The 17,408-nt window shown below is 42.1% G+C and overlaps 1 protein-coding gene across 1 annotated transcript in view; it reads right to left on the bottom strand.

Moving 5' to 3' along the window:
* Positions 1 to 4,271: 4,271 nt before the first annotated feature.
* LOC134611600 (tetraspanin-3-like) overlaps positions 4,272 to 17,408 on the bottom strand; it is a 29,039-nt gene continuing 15,902 nt past the window's right edge. The window contains exons 5-7 of the mRNA XM_063455647.1: positions 16,341 to 16,493; positions 9,425 to 9,508; positions 4,272 to 4,648 (exon numbers count right to left, since the gene is read on the bottom strand). Coding sequence (XP_063311717.1) covers positions 4,562 to 4,648; positions 9,425 to 9,508; positions 16,341 to 16,493 — 324 coding nt within the window. The 3' untranslated portion in view covers positions 4,272 to 4,561. The remainder of the gene's footprint in view (positions 4,649 to 9,424; positions 9,509 to 16,340; positions 16,494 to 17,408) is intronic.

The following is a 17,408-nucleotide window of genomic DNA, read 5'->3' as shown; positions in this document are numbered from 1 at the left end:
TTTGAGGATTTATGTATTTTAATTCCTCATACATGATTGGCTTAACAGAACTGTTATATATATATATATATATATATAAATATATTTTTTTTTACCTTATATGAGATTCATTGAAAAATGTTTAAGCAAATAATGCTTTTACTAAGCTACATTGCATACAGAATCGGATAAGTAAATAATGTGTATATTTATGAAATGCATGTTTAAAAGGATACAAAATTAAGCCTCACACAACTCCGGGACGGCAGCAATGACTATAGTATACATTAGCTCCAATACATACAACAGAAACCAAAGAAAAGAGTTACCGTACTTGCACACTATCCCAAATCCCAATGCACATGTAAATAACTGATTTTATTTTGTATGTTTGTAAAGCCTTATATTATGTCTACCACTTGCCTACTGAATAACCCTGAAAGGCATGCCTTCAGGGACAAGTCTAGGTTACACATTACAGTATACACTATATATATATATTTTTCTTATTATTATTATTATTGCCATTTATATAGTGCCAACAGATTCCGTAGAGCTTTACAATATTATGAGAGGGGGGATTTAACTATAAATAGGACAATTACAAGAACGATAGGTTGAAGAGGACCCTGCTCAAACGAGCTTACAGTCTATAGGGTAAATCGGTATGCTAATCTGGAACTTGCTTGGGCACACAACCCTGTTTCTTTCTAAACTTTTAAGACTGTTCCTGTGTATGCCAAGTATGTGGCAATGTCTGAGAAACTGGGAAGAAATTGATATTGAATGAGGCCATGTAAATCAGTTCACAAATACATTAATTGACATTCAGACTCCTTATTAGGTAGGTAGTGGTGGGCATGCAATCTGTTGTATGGATTAGTAGAGCCTAATATGGTTATTCTACATAACCTTTAAACCCCCAATGCTTTGGTATACTACAGTTCTCCAATTGATATCAATTAAAGGACCAGAAGTCACATTGGAAGATTAGTATCTATGAGAATATGTGTATAACTTACTTCATTATCTTCAAGTAGAGATTGTAGCCGTATTAGTCCAATGATGTAGATGTAAAAAACAGATAAAATTCGTATCTTGTAATACTTTTTATTTTTTTATTTTTTTGGACTAACAGAATTTTTTAATGACAAGCTTTCAGGATAACCTCCCTTTCTCAAGGGAGAAATGCTTCAGACTTGAGAAAGATAGGTTATCCCGAAAGCTTGTCATTAAAAAATTCTGTTAGTCCAATAAAAAAGGTATTACAAGATACACATTTTATCTGTTTTTTACATCTTCATTATCTTCTGAATGCATCACAAAGTATTGTCTCCAGCTTTGATTGTCATTCTAACATAGCAGACAAAAGATTTTTCTAACAAGTCTTCACATACACTTGAAAAGCATCATTGTAATAAAAAAGGCAAAGGGAATGAGAAAAAAATAACCCAAATTTGCATATTCCCTTCAAGGAAATTGGGGATTAAAATAAACTAAATTAGTAGATTAGGAAATAATACAATATATATAATATATGTAATATAGATCAATATATATATTCAAGTGAAACCTCCCACCTCATAACTAGCTCAATTAAGTTGTTAAGAGGGTTCCAGTGGCACGGAACTACTGTAGAAAGGGCCCAGGTGCAAGAATTTCTTTGGGGCCCTCTCTAATGCAAGGATGGCTAAACGGTAAATCCCCATCTGTCGGACAACTCTCACAATACTATGCCCGCTGAGGATTTATCATTTTTCCATCCTTGCAGGGTTGCATTTGTGAGCAATGTTTGTACATTTGAACATGAGAATGTTTTTTATATGAGTATGTATTTGTCATGTACTCGCCTTTCTTCGGGCCACTCGCATGTGGCGAAGGGGACAGAGCAGCTTGGTGGGGAGTCACGCTCGTGATGGGGGCGTGGCATGGGGTTCTTCCCCCTCCCTGTTTAAGACTCTCCAGCTTCCCTCTGTTTTGAATGGTGATATTTGACCTCTTACGTTGTTGTCTGGATTGACCTTTCCTTATGTCTGACTACATCTCTGCATACTCATTTTTTGTATCTAGCTATCAGTGTCATTTTGCATATTGGATTTCTCGTGCTCCAAAACCATGTCAGTCTGTGTGTGCGCGCATGATGTACGGGTGTATTTGTATGTAACATTGCAGTCAGAATGCAGTGGTTTACTTCTATGCCATGTTTGCATTTGAATGCAGGGGTGTGTTTGTATGTAGGGTTGGCTTTTAAATACAGGTGATATACTATTTCTCCTTCAATGGGCGGCCAGTGATAGGTTTGGAGCACCTGTGGATGTTCTCAACCATCATCAGCTGGCCAGCAAACTTTCCTGATACTGCGGTGACAGAGAGGAAGTAAAAATGGAGGCAGATGTAAGATTGTATCCAAACACTCTTGCCTCTATAACAACTTAATTGAGCTGAAGTTGTTATGGGGGTGGGAGTTTTCTTTTCAAGTGATACTATAGTGTTAGGAATACAGTTTTGTATTCCCAACACTATAGTTCCCTTTGCCTCCTCCCTCCCTTTCAGGCTGTCCCCCATCCAATAAAGGATTCAAAATCCTTTATTCACTTACCTGATTCCAGTGCCAATGTTATGTGGCGCTGGGTCAGTGCTCTGCCTCCTCCGAGGTCAGCCGACAGGGAGGGTAAATGCGCACTGTGAGCGCATTAGGCCCTCCCCAAAGGAAAGCATTGAATCAATGCTTTCCTATATGGTTTTCACTGACGCTGGATGTCCTCACGCAGAGCGTGAAAGTCCGGTAAAATCCCTTGAGCACCTCTATGGTGCTGTCTGGTAGGCAGTCACTAAAGGCTGTCTTAGTGCTGCAATGCATCACATTTTCATTAAGACTGCACTGTTTTACACTGCAGGACTAAGGGCAATAGGGAAACTGTACCCAGACCACTTTAATGAGATGAAGTGGTCTGAGTGCCTATAGTGTCCCTTTAAATTTAACGGGTCAGTTTAAGTTCCAAAGGTGCTTTGTATTACTACAAAGTGTATGGTGATGAGAGCAAGCTAAGCCTATACTAATTTCTGAGAGAGGCTTATAACAGCTTTGTAAAAATTGCTATCCGGTCTTTCAGGGAGGCTTCCAGGGTGGTTTGTCTGCATCAGGCTTCCCCAAACTCTGGCCCTCCAGATGTTGCTAAACTACAACTCATATGATTCTCAGCCAATTTCATTCATAGAATCATGGGAGTTGTAGTTCAGCAACATCTGGAGGGCCGGAGTTTGGGAAAGCCTGGTCTACATGTTGGCCTTACAGTGCAAACAGTATGTAGGATCATTCTCCATAGACCAGAATGATTTAAATTTACTTTCGTAGCAGTAAGGCTACCTATTCAAGCATTTGCAGTGATGCTAGAAGAACAATGTGATGGTAGCACTGGAGGACTATCAAAATATTAAAAAATTATAAAATATATATATCATAAAAAAAATTGGTTGTGCATTCCGTAGCCAACCCACTTCAGTTTGTTAAAGAAAAGACCAACAAGTCCAATAAAATCAAGGTGCAACTAGTGCTGTCCATATTTTAATTTTGTTTAAAAAAATTAATTAAAAAAAATGTATTCAGTATATTTGCTACAAATTTGGTGAAAACAATACAAAAGGTTTTTATTACATTAGAAAACCTCAAAGTGCCAAAGAAAAAACAAAACAGTCACAATCACAAAATTAAATAATAATAAACCATCAATATGCAGAAAGCAGTTTCCAGACAGTCATGTAAAGATTAGATTTAAAAAGTGAGCCATATAATAAAGTATGTTTACTCTTCCAGTAGGATTTAAAATCTAGCTACAAACAAATATTCATTTATTTTTATTGCTCTCTGGATTAATTGCTTATCTTAAAGGGACACTATAGTCACCTGAACAACTGTAGCTTAATGAAGCAGTTTTGGTGTATAGAACATGCCCCTGCAGCCTCACTGCTCAATCCTCTGCCATTTAGGAGTTAAATCCCTTTGTTTATGAACCCTAGTCACACCTCCCTGCATGTGACGTGCACAGCCTTCCATAAACACTTCCTGTAAAGAGAGCCCTATTTAGGCTTTCTTTATTGCAAGTTCTGTTTAATTAAGATTTTCTTATCCCCTGCTATGTTAATAGCTTGCTAGACCCTGCAAGAGCCTCCTGTATGTGATTAAAGTTTAATTTAGAGATTGAGATACAATTATTTAAGGTAAATTACATCTGTTTGAAAGTGAAACCAGTTTTTTTTTCACATGCAGGCTCTGTCAATCATAGCCAGGGGAGGTGTGGCTAGGGCTGCATAAACAGAAACAAAGTGATTTAACTCCTAAATGACAGTAAATTGAGCAGTGAAATTGCAGGGGAATGATCTATACACTAAAACTGCTTTATTTAGCTTAAGTAATTTAGGTGACTATAGTGTTCCTTTAAGGCACAAAAGACTGCATATGATTTACTTTCGTTAGTATCCCTTTAAAGTGAAAAAAAGTCTATGACTTCAGAGCAGTGTGTTACAGAATGACAATCTGAATTCTTTAAACACACAAACGACTCAACCAATCACATTTTAAACATTAGGCAAATGCTCCTGAATCCAGTATTCGAAAATCCCGGAATGGATTTCGGACCATCAGAACTCCATCACAAATAGCTGCCAGAATCTGTTGAGAAGAGCACATATTTTTGTTTTCAAATGGACATAAAAAAGGGTGACATTTTACAAGGGCATCTATTATATCAATTTTTTTTTTTTTTTTTTTTTAAGTCAACCCTCAATGGCCACCTGTAGTCGATTGTACCCATATTGGTTCTTAAGGTGAAGTTTGAGAATTGCACTTCAACACATTCTGTTTCAATAACACACTGAAACAGAATGAGAGGGAAAAAAAATATATCAATAAAAAAAAAAAAAAAAAAGCTTTAACATACTTTAAAACTGGTTTTCCGGTTTTGTATTCCTAACACTATAGTGTTCCTTTAACCCATGTTACAGGGGAATTTCTAAATTTTAGTCAAAGGTGTAATTTTCACAGAAGAAGTGAGTGCAGAATTGTTTGATAATGAAAAACACAAATTAAACACGTTAAAAAAAAAAAAGTTTGGTAGCCCAGGGTTTTGTCCTAGGCCTTTTTATATTCAATCTTTATTGGCAACAATTGATCATAGCACAAACAATAAAAAGCACATCATAAACTAATGAATATAGTCATGAATTCCAGTGTTCCCTCCACAATCAGTTTTATCTTCACATACAGGCCCGGCGCTTCCTATAAGGCGAACTAGGCAGCCGCCTAGGGCGCCATATAGGAGGGGGCACCCTGCGCCCCCATCGCCGGCCCTTTAAATGTTGCAGCCGCCTGAGCGCTCTATAGAGAGCGCTCAGGCGGCTGCCGCACTGCCTCACCTCCCCTTCCTGTAGCGTGGCCGAGCTCCTCTCCGATCCGCGACCCGGCCGGACTGACAGGAGGTGCACAATTAGTACAGGAAATAGAAACTCCTGTACCGCGGACCGGAGAGGAGCTCGGCCACGCTACAGGAAGGGGAGGTGAGGTTAGGAGGATAACTGGGTGAGGGGGGGGGGGAGGAAGATAAGAAGAATGGGGGGTAAGAAGAAGAGGGAAGGTGGGGGAGTAAGAAGAATACAAGGGAGGGGGGGGAGTAAGAAGAATACAAGGGGAGGGGGCTAAGAAGGGGGGAGGGGGAGTATGAAGAGGGGTGGGGGGAGTAAGAAGAAGACAAGTGGAGGGGGGGTGTAAGAAGAAAGGGGGGAAGGGGAGTAAGAAGAAGACAAGTGGAGGGGAGGAGTAAGAAGAAGACAAGTGGAGGGGGGGAGTAAGAAGAAGACAAGTGGAGGGGAGGAGTAAGAAGAAGAGGGGAGGGGGAGTAAGAAGAAGAGGGGAGGGGGAGTAAGAAGAACACAGGGAGGGGGGAGTGAGAAGAACACAGGGAGGGGGGAGTGAGAAGAACATAGGGAGGGGGGAGTGAGAAGAACACAGGGAGGGGGGAGTGAGAAGAACACAGGGAGGGGGGAGTGAGAAGAACACAGGGAGGGGGGAGTGAGAAGAACACAGGGAGGGGGGAGTGAGAAGAACACAGGGAGGGGGGAGTGAGAAGAACACAGGGAGGGGGGCGTGAGAAGAACACAGGGAGGAGGGGTGAGGTGAGACGAACACAGGGGGGGTGAGGTGAGAAGAACACAGGGGGGGTGAGGTGAGAAGAACACAGGGGGGGTGAGGTGAGAAGAACACAGGGGGGGTGAGGTGAGAAGAACACAGGGGGGGTGAGGTGAGAAGAACACAGGGGGGGTGAGGTGAGAAGAACACAGGGGGGGTGAGGTGAGAAGAACACAGGGAGGGGGGAGTGAGAAGAACACAGGGAGGGGGGAGTGAGGAGAAGGGGAGGTGAGAAGAACACGGGGGAGGTGAGAAGAACACAGGAGAGGGGGTGAGGAGAAGTGGAGATGAGGAAAACACAGGGAGGGTGGGTGGGTGTGAGAAGAGACCCCCAGGGTCTGCTTCTCTTACATACACACTCAATGCACACACTTACAGACACACACCTTGCATCCCTTATGCATACAAACACAGATTCACACAATGGATCCGTTACACACAACCACAAACACACACTGCTTCCACTACACACAAACACACTGCATCACCTACACAAACTGGTATGCCTATACACTACATTCCATAAGCACACATATTAGATCCTCTACAATAACACATAACACATCCCCTACACACTACACTCCCTGTGAACGAATTTAATGGGTGGAACATATAGGTGGACTTATGGGTGGGCCTTATGGGAATACTCACCGTCAGGCCCTGGGGCCCAGACCTTGAGCTGCTTCCTGTTCTCCCAGAACATTGAATTTCTTGACCGCAGTTACAAACAGCCTCCAGAGATCCGGTTCTACACCAGACCAGTGGAGCCAGACTGCAGCCAGTGCCCATCAACATCTTCATCTGGTTGTAAGTAGGCAATCTAGTATATTATTAGTGACACTAATCTCTAATTAACCTCACATTAAAGGGACACTATATTCCCCAGAACCACTGCAGCTTAATGAAGTGGTTCCGGTGTCTATAGCGTGTCCCTGCAGGCTTTTTAATGTAAACATGATATGGCAGATCATATGGGTGGGGCGGCAAATTTTTCTTTTGCCGCCCTAGGCAAAAATCCTTGCACCGGCCCTGTTCACATACAAATGCACTCAGATTCCATTTGTCGTCATCATTCACAAAATCACTATATTGAAACAAGCTATATAAAATGGGGTCAAAGAATGTCACCTTCATAAAAAAATTTCAAAAAGGGAAATCCAATATGGGATCTATCGCAGAAGTGCCTATAAAGGGAACTAAAACCCTATCGTAGGACATTAGGAGCTCGGTTTATAACTGATTCAATATTTGTCTTTAGAGCTTTGATTCTTTGACAAGAATCCCGCTTTACTCTTTTAGCTATTTTGCCTATTACCCTGCAGACTAAATTTAGATTTTGAAAAAAGAAACATGAAAAAGGTCTTCGTCACCATTTCTTTCTGATATCACAACTTGTTGAGGTCTTAAACCATCCTTAGTGGGGACTATAATACATAAATTTACATTTTGGTCTCCAGTCTTTTCAGTAAACATGTGGCACTCACATTTGCCAATCACAAAATGCATACATTTAACTGTTGTAATTAAGGTATATGGACTACAGTTGCAGAACATAAAATGGCATTGCACCATCATTCTAGAATCAGTTTATCCCATTTGAGCCAGGGCTGTATTTAAGCCAATGTCAACTAGTCCTGAGACTAAAGTTGCATGCTGGTTGGATCAGAAGAATGTTTGTGTTTTATATTTACATATAGCGTTGTAGCGAAGGCAAGGTGTGTTTTTGGCTATTTGTGAACACATATATGCAATGAATTAGGAAGCAGAGGGCACTGGGAGACAGATTTCCGCTAGATAATCTTCTGAGTGCATTAGAGGTATCATGTGCTAGGTAGGTTTCCCAGCATTTGCATACATGCTGCAGTTTGTACACACTTGGGAAATGTAACAGATTTCCCTTACGCCACATCATTTAGATGCAGGAGAGCACAAGTTGGTCTTTAAAGGAGTTACTTCAAGCACCATAACCACTTCAGCTTTTTGAAGTGGCCATGATTTTTCCAGTCCTATGTGAAACATTTCAGTATTAAAAATGCTATACATACACACAGATATCTGATAAAGCTGTCAGAGGTGTAAGTTCAGCTCCATTAGCCCTCTTGGAACAAGGGCAGACCAATGTGAAATCTGTGCATAAAATTAGTCTAGTCTGTTTGTGTGGTCGACGGGAATCCAACGGTGCCGCATATAGTTCTTCCCCAGCCCTTCCTCCGTTAATTCCCTCCCCCTGCAGTGAGAGGGAGTGACGTTACAGGAGAATTCGGATGCAAGAAGAACTTGGTGTGTTTTTCTAGACTTCTAAAAAGCGCATATTTTATTATACTCTAAAAAGAAATTGGCAGAATTACGAAGACTTACCAACCATTGTAACTATGTATTTGTTGGGTTACTATGAGTAACACTGAAAACAGTGACTAGAAGCAGCAGTAATTCGACTGGATCTCGATGCACCAACCAGTATTTCAGTACGGTTTTATATTAAATAATTATTTGCCACTAAGCAGCATTTTCTCTGCTTTCCCTCCATTTACGATTTGTGAAATCGATTTCTTGCTGGTTTGGTCAAGCAAGTTGAGCTCTCTGTCTATTATCCGCTGCTGCCTTTTGGCCATCATTTAGTATTGCGAATGACCAGTTCATTGTGGCTAGGCCATCTCCATTTTTAATAAATATTCCTTAAAAACAAAAAACAAACAAAAAACAAACAAACAATATTATGTGTCCCAGTCACTGAGGCCATCTAGTGACAATTAAGCAAATTGCTTGATGTTGAACTTCATTTATCTTAAAACAAGAAAATTGGGGATAACAAAAAGAGAAGTGAGAGAGCAAAGATAAAAAAGGGAGAAAAAATAAAATTAAAATAAAAATAAAAAAAGACCCGCACTAAGCATTTGCTTGGAACCCTACACCCCTCCTTTTTAAGAGCTGGTAAGGAATAAATGATTATTATGTCCAGTCATGTAAAACCATAGAACTCTTTCACATGACCGTATATATTTTTTACTGCTTCACCTCTTTACCCCTTCTATGGTTTAATTTCTCACTTTTTCTGTGAATCAAAGAGCAGGAAAATGTGGCGCTCATTATATGGCAAAATACATGCATAATATTGTAGCTAGAAAATACATACATTATAATAAATGTCCATATTATCAAAATATGGGCATCCAAAAGGGTATGTATACACGAACACAAATACTTACATACATACACATAGTTCACGCATTAGTCTTAACGCATAATAAAAAATACAAATATTACCTCCACACCAATTAATGCAATACAGGCCCAAAAGAGCCAGGTCAAATAGAAGTTTAGCCTCTTGTGTAGCTTTAAAGAGCATCCCTGTTGAGAGGAAAAAAAAATAAATAAAAAAAACTTGTTTAAATCTCATAGGATGCAACAAGTACAACAGTGCATTTGCTTATTAAAGGACCGCTATAGTGCCAGGAAAACAAATTTGTTTTTATAGTATAAATAGGTTCCCCCCGACCCCCCCCCCCCCCCGCCGCCCCTGACGGGCTGAAGGGGTTAAAATCTTACCTTTCTCCAGTGCCGGGCTCCCTTGGCGCTGGGGAATCTCCTCCTCCTTTGGACCTCATTGGCTGAATGCGCATGCGCGGCAAGAGCCACGCGCGCCGTCAGTCCATAGGAAAGCATTCTCAATGCTGTCAATGAGACAGCCACTAGAGGCTGGATTAACCCCAATGTAAACATAGCAGTTTCTCTGAAACTGCTATGTTTACAGCAGGCAGGGTTAACCCTAGATGGACCTGGCACCCAGACCACTTCATTAAGCTGAAGTGGTCTGGGTGCCTATAGTGGTCCTTTAATAAAACTACTTCAACTGCAGAAATGGGGTTTACACATTTCAGCAAAAAGACTGTTCGAGGGGGGGCGGGGCCTAACCATCATGGCGACTAGACGTGCATCTCAAAAGCTCCTGCTTAACGCTGATATAATAAGCGACAGAAAGCTGCATCTGCGGAGAAAAAAAGCGTTACCACACGACAGTAAACACCCTGCAACAGTGGAAGGGCAGGGGGAAGATGAGAGACCCGCTAGAGGCCCGCTGACACCGGGACCGATAGTGAGGCCTAACATGCAACGGGCGGGTGAGACGGCCACTCTCCTGACCTGGAGGCACTCCAACGAAGCACATAACACAAGCAAGTCCCGTCACCCCCCCCCCTATGGACCGGTGGGGGAGATCCCGGTCCGTCCAGCGGAGGCTACCCCAGGCGTGCTGAGGTGTCACAGACTGCCTTGGGGGAAGAAAATGAGCACGAAGCTTCAGCCAAGATGGCCGACGCTACAGATACCGAGCGTCCCATCAAAGAGGCAGACGACATACAACCAAGGCTGGACAAACACTTTGCAAGGTTCTGGAGGGAACTGGAGCGCAGGCTACACATACCTGCCCCACTACTCAGTGCCGTCGTCCCAGAGCGGAACCTGCAACTACCCAGCCGAACTGCGACCCACCGCACTGACAGCCGACCGGTACCACAAACGAGGAAGAGGCCACTGGGGATGACTAAGGCCCGACACCGGCAAAGACAACGAACTGCGCGTCAGAGACCCCAAGAGAAGGATTCCCGACCATCAGTCACAGCACCGCAGACCGGCTACCGCCACACTACTGATCGGAGAGCCCCAGGAAAAGGAGTTCAGGTGCCTGTCATACATCCACAGGGAGGCCACCGTGCAATCTCCTACCAGGACATTGCCTGCGGCAAAGGGGAAAACGGTAACAACAATACGCTCCAGCGGAGGGGTCAGCGGCAACTCTTGTACCCGCAGGGTCCTCCACACAGTCCCCGGGCATCAAAGCTCCACCGGGCATCCGCAATAGTACCGGCAGTGAGGGCCCCAAAATGGCGGAGACGCAAGCGGCGGAACTCACCTGCACTAAAAGCAGCACGGTGGTCGCAGATATCACAGTCCAAGCCGAGGGTGTCGTGGAGAGCCCTGCTCACGGTCTCTGATCAAACCTGCCGACTCTCACCTGGGTCCCAGAGCCTGAAGTGTCCCTGTCCCATGCACTCTAATCTACCAACTATTGGCATAGGTTGACTGTAGACCTTTTCCTCATCACTCTGGCTGCCTCTCACAAATACAGCCCAAGTACCAGTAACCATTTTCTGGCAGATATCCACTCACCTACTAGGCACTTACACCTCTATACTTACTCCCTATCTAACCAAGCAACCTGCTTAGAGCCTCCTAGGGGCAGCATGCCATTAGTTCTTCTGTTGAGATAAGCCTGTTACAAATTAAAAGTATGCTACCATTACTGTTTTAACTTCTCTTTAGCTGCAGACATGTTAGATTGCACACTGATCCACTTAATACTCTCACCATATGTCAACGCAATAGTTCTCTCTACAATTGCCATATTACTGTCCCAAACTACAAAACAATGTGTTGATTGTTTATGCTGTTGTGGCAATAAAAACTCACCTGTAGGAACGAAAGTTCCCCTTTAATTTGACTAGCAGGCAATATCAGTTCTAGTTCGTAAATTTGTTTAAACCACTACCGTTTCTAGGAAATGAATGAAGTAGGGCAGCGTTTCCCAATTGGTGTTCCGCGGAACCCTAAGGGCCACCCAATGGGCATTACTGCAAAGGCACCCAGTCAGCGCCGCGGCCGATTAATTATGCGTCTGGGTCCCCGTAGTATGGGATGCTGGGAGGAAGTGACGGACGGTCATTTCCACCCAGCTTAATATAGAAAACGCTGCGCTGGAGGGACAGAGGCAGCAGCCGGCAGTGTCCAGCTCCCCCCACACACACCAGCCTCAGCCAGAAAGTCACCAAAGTCATACAAATATAAAAAATGGCATGCGTGTGTAGATATCTGTGTGAAATATTTGTGTTACTATGTTCATGTGTCACTGTGTGTATCTGAGTGTTCGGAACTATGTGTCAGTGTTTGTGTAACTGTGTATCTAAGTGTGTGCCGTTGTCAGTGTGTATCTGAGTGTATGCGCCAGTGTGAGTGTATGTGTGTGTGCGCCTGCGTGCATATCTGTGTGTCGGTGTGCCACTATGTGCCAGTGTGTGTGTGTGTGTGTGTGTGTGTATCAGATTCATACACTGACACACAGATACACACATCGACACATACAAACACAGATACACACTGTGTGTCAAGGTGTGTGTATCTGTGTGCCACTATGTGCCTGTGTGTGTGTCAGATAGATACATACACACACACACACACACACACACACACACAGATAGAAGAGGTTTATGCAACGGCTCAATTTACTTTTTTACGGGGGGAAAGGGGATTCCACGATGTTGATACACTAGGTCAAAGGATTCCATGGGAAATGTCAATTGGGAACCCCTGATGTAGGGAAAGCTAGAGGTTTTTCAAGTTTTTAAAACTCCTGTTTTTTTTCAAATGTGCGCCGAGACCTTCCATTTTCACCACATATTTAACAATTATCCTCACATAAACATACATTTGGCACCTTTTGATGGAACTGGAGCAATCGTCCGGGACAGAGTGTACATTAATTCCTTATGATGTAATAAAGTCCCCAGGAGTTAAATAAGTGCAAAGCTTTCTTTGGAGACTAATTATGACAAAATATAGATTTTCTTTTTTACTTTGCCAATCTCTGCACTGCCTCAGTTTCACAGTACTCCGTTGTGCTTCAGATGTACTACTTCTGGACTGCAGTGCTAAACCCAGTTGGAATTGCAATCTATGATTAGCAACTAACTCTACTCTCATAATACCTTCTGCCTAAAGAAAAAAAAATAAGTCACAGATAGGGTTTTGTACTAAAGTAAGCATTCAAAGTGAATTTCAAATTTAAGGCCATAGTTGCTACAAGTGAGAGTTTTAGACCTCCCTTATTCCCCCACCTGAAATACAGCAAATGGGGGCATATCTATTAAACATAGAGACCAGGGACGCTCTAATAAATGTTTAGCCATTGTCCACCTCCCAAATTTGTGCCATTGTCATCACACTCCCTTTAGTGCTTAGAAGGTATCTAGCCACCCCCCATTAAAATAAATTAACCCTACCTACTTGCCACACGGAAATGGGGTAGCAATACAACAAATACATGTAAAAAATAAATTATATATATTTAGCAAACAACTGGTTCTTAAAGGGACACTCCAGGCACCCAGACCACGCCTGCCCATTGGAGTGCTCTGGGTGCCAACTCCCACTACCCTTAACCCTGCAACTGTAAATATTGCAGTTTTCCTAAACTGCAATATTTACATTGCAGGGTTAACTGCTCCTCTAGTGGCTGTCTACTAGACAGCCACTAGCGGAACTTCCGGCATTATGGCACACATTCCGTGTGCTATAGCGTCGCTGGATGTCCTCACGCTATGTGAGGACCTCCAGCGTCGTTGAAATCCTGCTTTCCTATGGGGAGGTCTAATGCGCGTGCGCGGCATAGCCCGCGCATTAGATCTCCCCCGCTGCCGGCTGCGCATTAGGTCTCCCCGGCCGGATGAGGTCTGTGGAGGAGGAGCGTGTACGGACCCTGATCCAGCGCCGAGGGACAAAGCTACACAAGAGTTTTAACCAATTCAGCAACTTGGATGAGGGGTGGGAGGGAGAGGGGGTCTGTAGTGCCAGGAAAACGGTTTGTCCTTTTAATGATTACTAGATATGCCACCACCAGCGGTATGGCATGTGGGGGCATAGGGAGATTTATTTTTAAATGGTGTTTTATAAACATTCCAACCCTATACTTTGTCTAGAGATCAGATGCAAAAGCACGGTTTTCAATCCGGATGCCAAATGCATCCAGCTAATTGATACAGATTTGGTCGTACCGACCGAATTTCAAACCGGATTTGGCTTTAGTAAATACAAACATTGCCATTACAGCTGGAATTTGTCAGTTTTCACTGGATCTTCTTCATCCAAAAGAAAAGCTGGTGTTTTGTTAATTATCTTGTAAGTCAGCTATACTTCCAGTTCAGCTACTTTGCCCTTAAAGGAACACTTTAGGATCAGGAACACAAACATGTATTCCTGGCACTTTAATGCTAAAAACATTAAAACCACCATCTAGTCCCCCTGCCCCCTCCTTTCCCCTCTAAATATAGTAAAACATTACCTTTATTGCAGTCAGCTGCTGCTGGCACTGCCCCTGATCTGCCTGCTTGGCTGACATCAAAAGTGAAGCCAAACACAGTCCTGGTCATCTCCTCACAGAGATGCATTAAATAAATGTATTTCTACAGGGAACATTCAGTGTGTGTATATCGTTATGTGTGTCAATATTTGTGTCTGTATGTCTGTCAACATGTGTATCTGTGTGTCAGTATGTGTGTATCTGCATGTGTGTGTGTTGTCAGAACAACAGTGTGGCAGTGTATGTATATATGTGCATACATCTCAGCATTCAAACGCCAACACTACACACAAATACATCCCTACATGCAAACACTTTGCATGGAGATACGGATTGTCAGTCCTGCAAATTGTGCAACACTGCCCCAGGAAGTACCTCTAGCCACATTCTGAGGAGTGGCCAGTGGATGTATCCCTAGGCTGTAATGTAAATACTGCCTTTTCTCTGAAAAACAAACAAACAAAAAAAAAACATTGTTTACCGCAAAAAGCCTGATGGGACTGACTATATTCACCAGAACAAATACAATACACTGTAGTTGTTCTGGTGACTGTAGTGTCGCATCGATTCATTAAAATCACTCTAGAGGAAAACAAATCAATAGTATTTCTACAGCCATTTTCCAGTGATCTCGTACAGAGGAGAGCAACAAAGCAGATATTAAAAACAAAAGAAAAAGTGGAACAAACTAAACCTCCCCCCCTCCCCCCCAATAATCTGCATAGTTCTGATCTCAACCACTAGGAGTCTCCCTAGTAAAGTCCAATATTCTGTTTCATTCTTGTCACAATCACTAGGGGTCATCCTAATAAAGTCAATGTAGTTTTCATATAAACCACTCTGAGTCATCCAAGTAAAACAGAGTTCTTATCTTAACCACTAGGGGTCATCCTTATTGCTACTAAGTGATGCTAGTACTATTCAAACTATAGGGATTAAAGCAATAGAACCAAGTAGTGATACCTATCCACCAGTAGAGGTCACTCTCCTACTCAGAAGCCTTTGTTACTGAATGCAAATCAAAATAAGACAAGATGTGCAAAATTAGGTTATGTTAAATACAGAAACTGGGGGATGGGAAAGAAGATAAGGGAAGAAAAAATCCCAAATAAGGAAGATTGAACACCCTGGTCTATTCATCTGGGTTAGAACACTAACTCATCCATACGTATTTGCCAGCCAATGTTCCCTAATTCGAAAGTGTGTCCTGTTCTTAAAGAAAATTGAAAGAAAAAAAAAAAATATATATATATTGAAAAAGTCTACAACAAAAATAAAATTGCTGTTGGTATATGTAGTAATATGGCACCCAACCCATAGTGCCGGGATCATCAGTATCCTTACTTGTTAGAAATTGGCCAATTATTATCCTTATGTATACGTTTTTAGGTAATTACACTACTAAAGGTTAGTTTTAGAAGATTTTATCACATTATCTATGTACCTTTTAGTTTCCAATGAGGGCTAGAACTCATCTGTCTTGTGGTGGACCACCTATGACCCCTATGGGAATGTTGGGGAGAACTTTGTATATGTATATACTGAACAGTTGACCGAGGGGCTAATTATGGGTATGTTAGGGTGACTGGTCGTCTTTGTGGGAGTGTGATATTTTTCCTGTATTTCGGCAAGTGGCTAGGGGGTGGGGTCCATCAATTTAGCTGAGCCTTGGGTAGCATAAAACAAATACATCAATGTATGTGCTTGTATACTTTTATATGCACGTTAATGTCTAATTGTGCGTGAGTGGGTACCGTTAAAGGTGTGAGAGTATGAGACTAGTTTTATATATTTTTGATTGTCAAGAGTCTATTAAATAAATCAAGGTGGTAGATGGCCAAGAGGAGAAAAAGATGGAGTTTGTGTAAATTAATGTTTTGGGGCGGAGGAGTCATACGGTTTGCTTTAGGCACCGACCCAGGTATTTGGATTTTAGCAGCACCCCTGGTTCTTATACAAAATTAAGCGTACATTTCAAAGGTACTGGCCCAGTAGATTAGCCAGGTTTTCCCATGGTCTACCGTAACCGGAGACCAGTTGTCATTTAGTTACCTCATGATATAGTTTATAAGATTCTGTGATGTTTCCAGTGCAGGCGGGAAATCCTAAATCACAGCATGTCTCAGGTACTCTGTAACTCCCAGATTGCTTGTACCAATCTGTAGCTTTCCAGTCAGTGTAATTATATAGGCCACAGCACTTCAGCTAAAATAAAACACAAGCATATTACAGTCAGAAATGCAAGCAAAATAAAAATGAATGTTTAGATTATGAATAATAGCCAATCAATCAATACTGCCCTCGGATTGCATTTCACTTGTACTGCTCAGATGGCTATATGCTTGCATCACTTGTGCTTTTTTGACTGCCTCCTATTGTACAGTTCTGCACAATATACTTTTGTATTGCAGCTCCACCACATCTGCTCCCATTACGAAGTACCAAGTGAGGATGTAAGGCTGCCCTCTGGAGGACACAGGCTGAATTATAGCTAGAGGGGTATCTATTTCTTTGCAGCACTGTGACCCTACAAAAGTAGAAATCGAATGGTGGATCGCAAGCAGAGGGAAGTCCAGAATTTGGTATTCTTACTAGACCCAAATATTTCTAGGGACAACCCTGGCCAATGCCATTTGGACTGGCTGGGCAGCAACTCATGTAGAGTTAATGTAAAGATATTCTTACATAATGGGGAAAAAAAAAATGCTTCAATTATGCATTTAACATTACACAGCAATATAGATTGGAAAATACATCAATATCACTTCTCCATTTTTGCTGTTCTTCCAGTTAAAAATAAACGAAAAAAAGAAAATATATATATTTTTTTTTTCAACGTAATTTCCTGTTGTGACAACTTTTTTTTTTTTTTTTTTTATCCTTCTTGAATCCAAAGTGGGTAAAATACCCTTTCAGATGAACAATCTGTTAAAGGGTTTGTAAGGAAACCAAGTCTAGCCAAACCGTTTACGGTAGTTTCCTCCCGAAATGTCAGAGTCTAAGAAAGTGAGAGTTCTGTTCGGCAGTTACAGGAAACGAAGTCCATACGAAATATAACAGCTTCACAAGATAATTCCCTTGGTAAAGCATACGAATTCCAAATAACAGTCAGAGTCCAGG

This window comes from Pelobates fuscus, chromosome 5, assembly GCF_036172605.1.
Source record: "Pelobates fuscus isolate aPelFus1 chromosome 5, aPelFus1.pri, whole genome shotgun sequence".
Lineage (NCBI taxonomy): Eukaryota > Metazoa > Chordata > Amphibia > Anura > Pelobatidae > Pelobates > Pelobates fuscus.
This window is presented reverse-complemented; position numbering and strand designations above follow the sequence as displayed.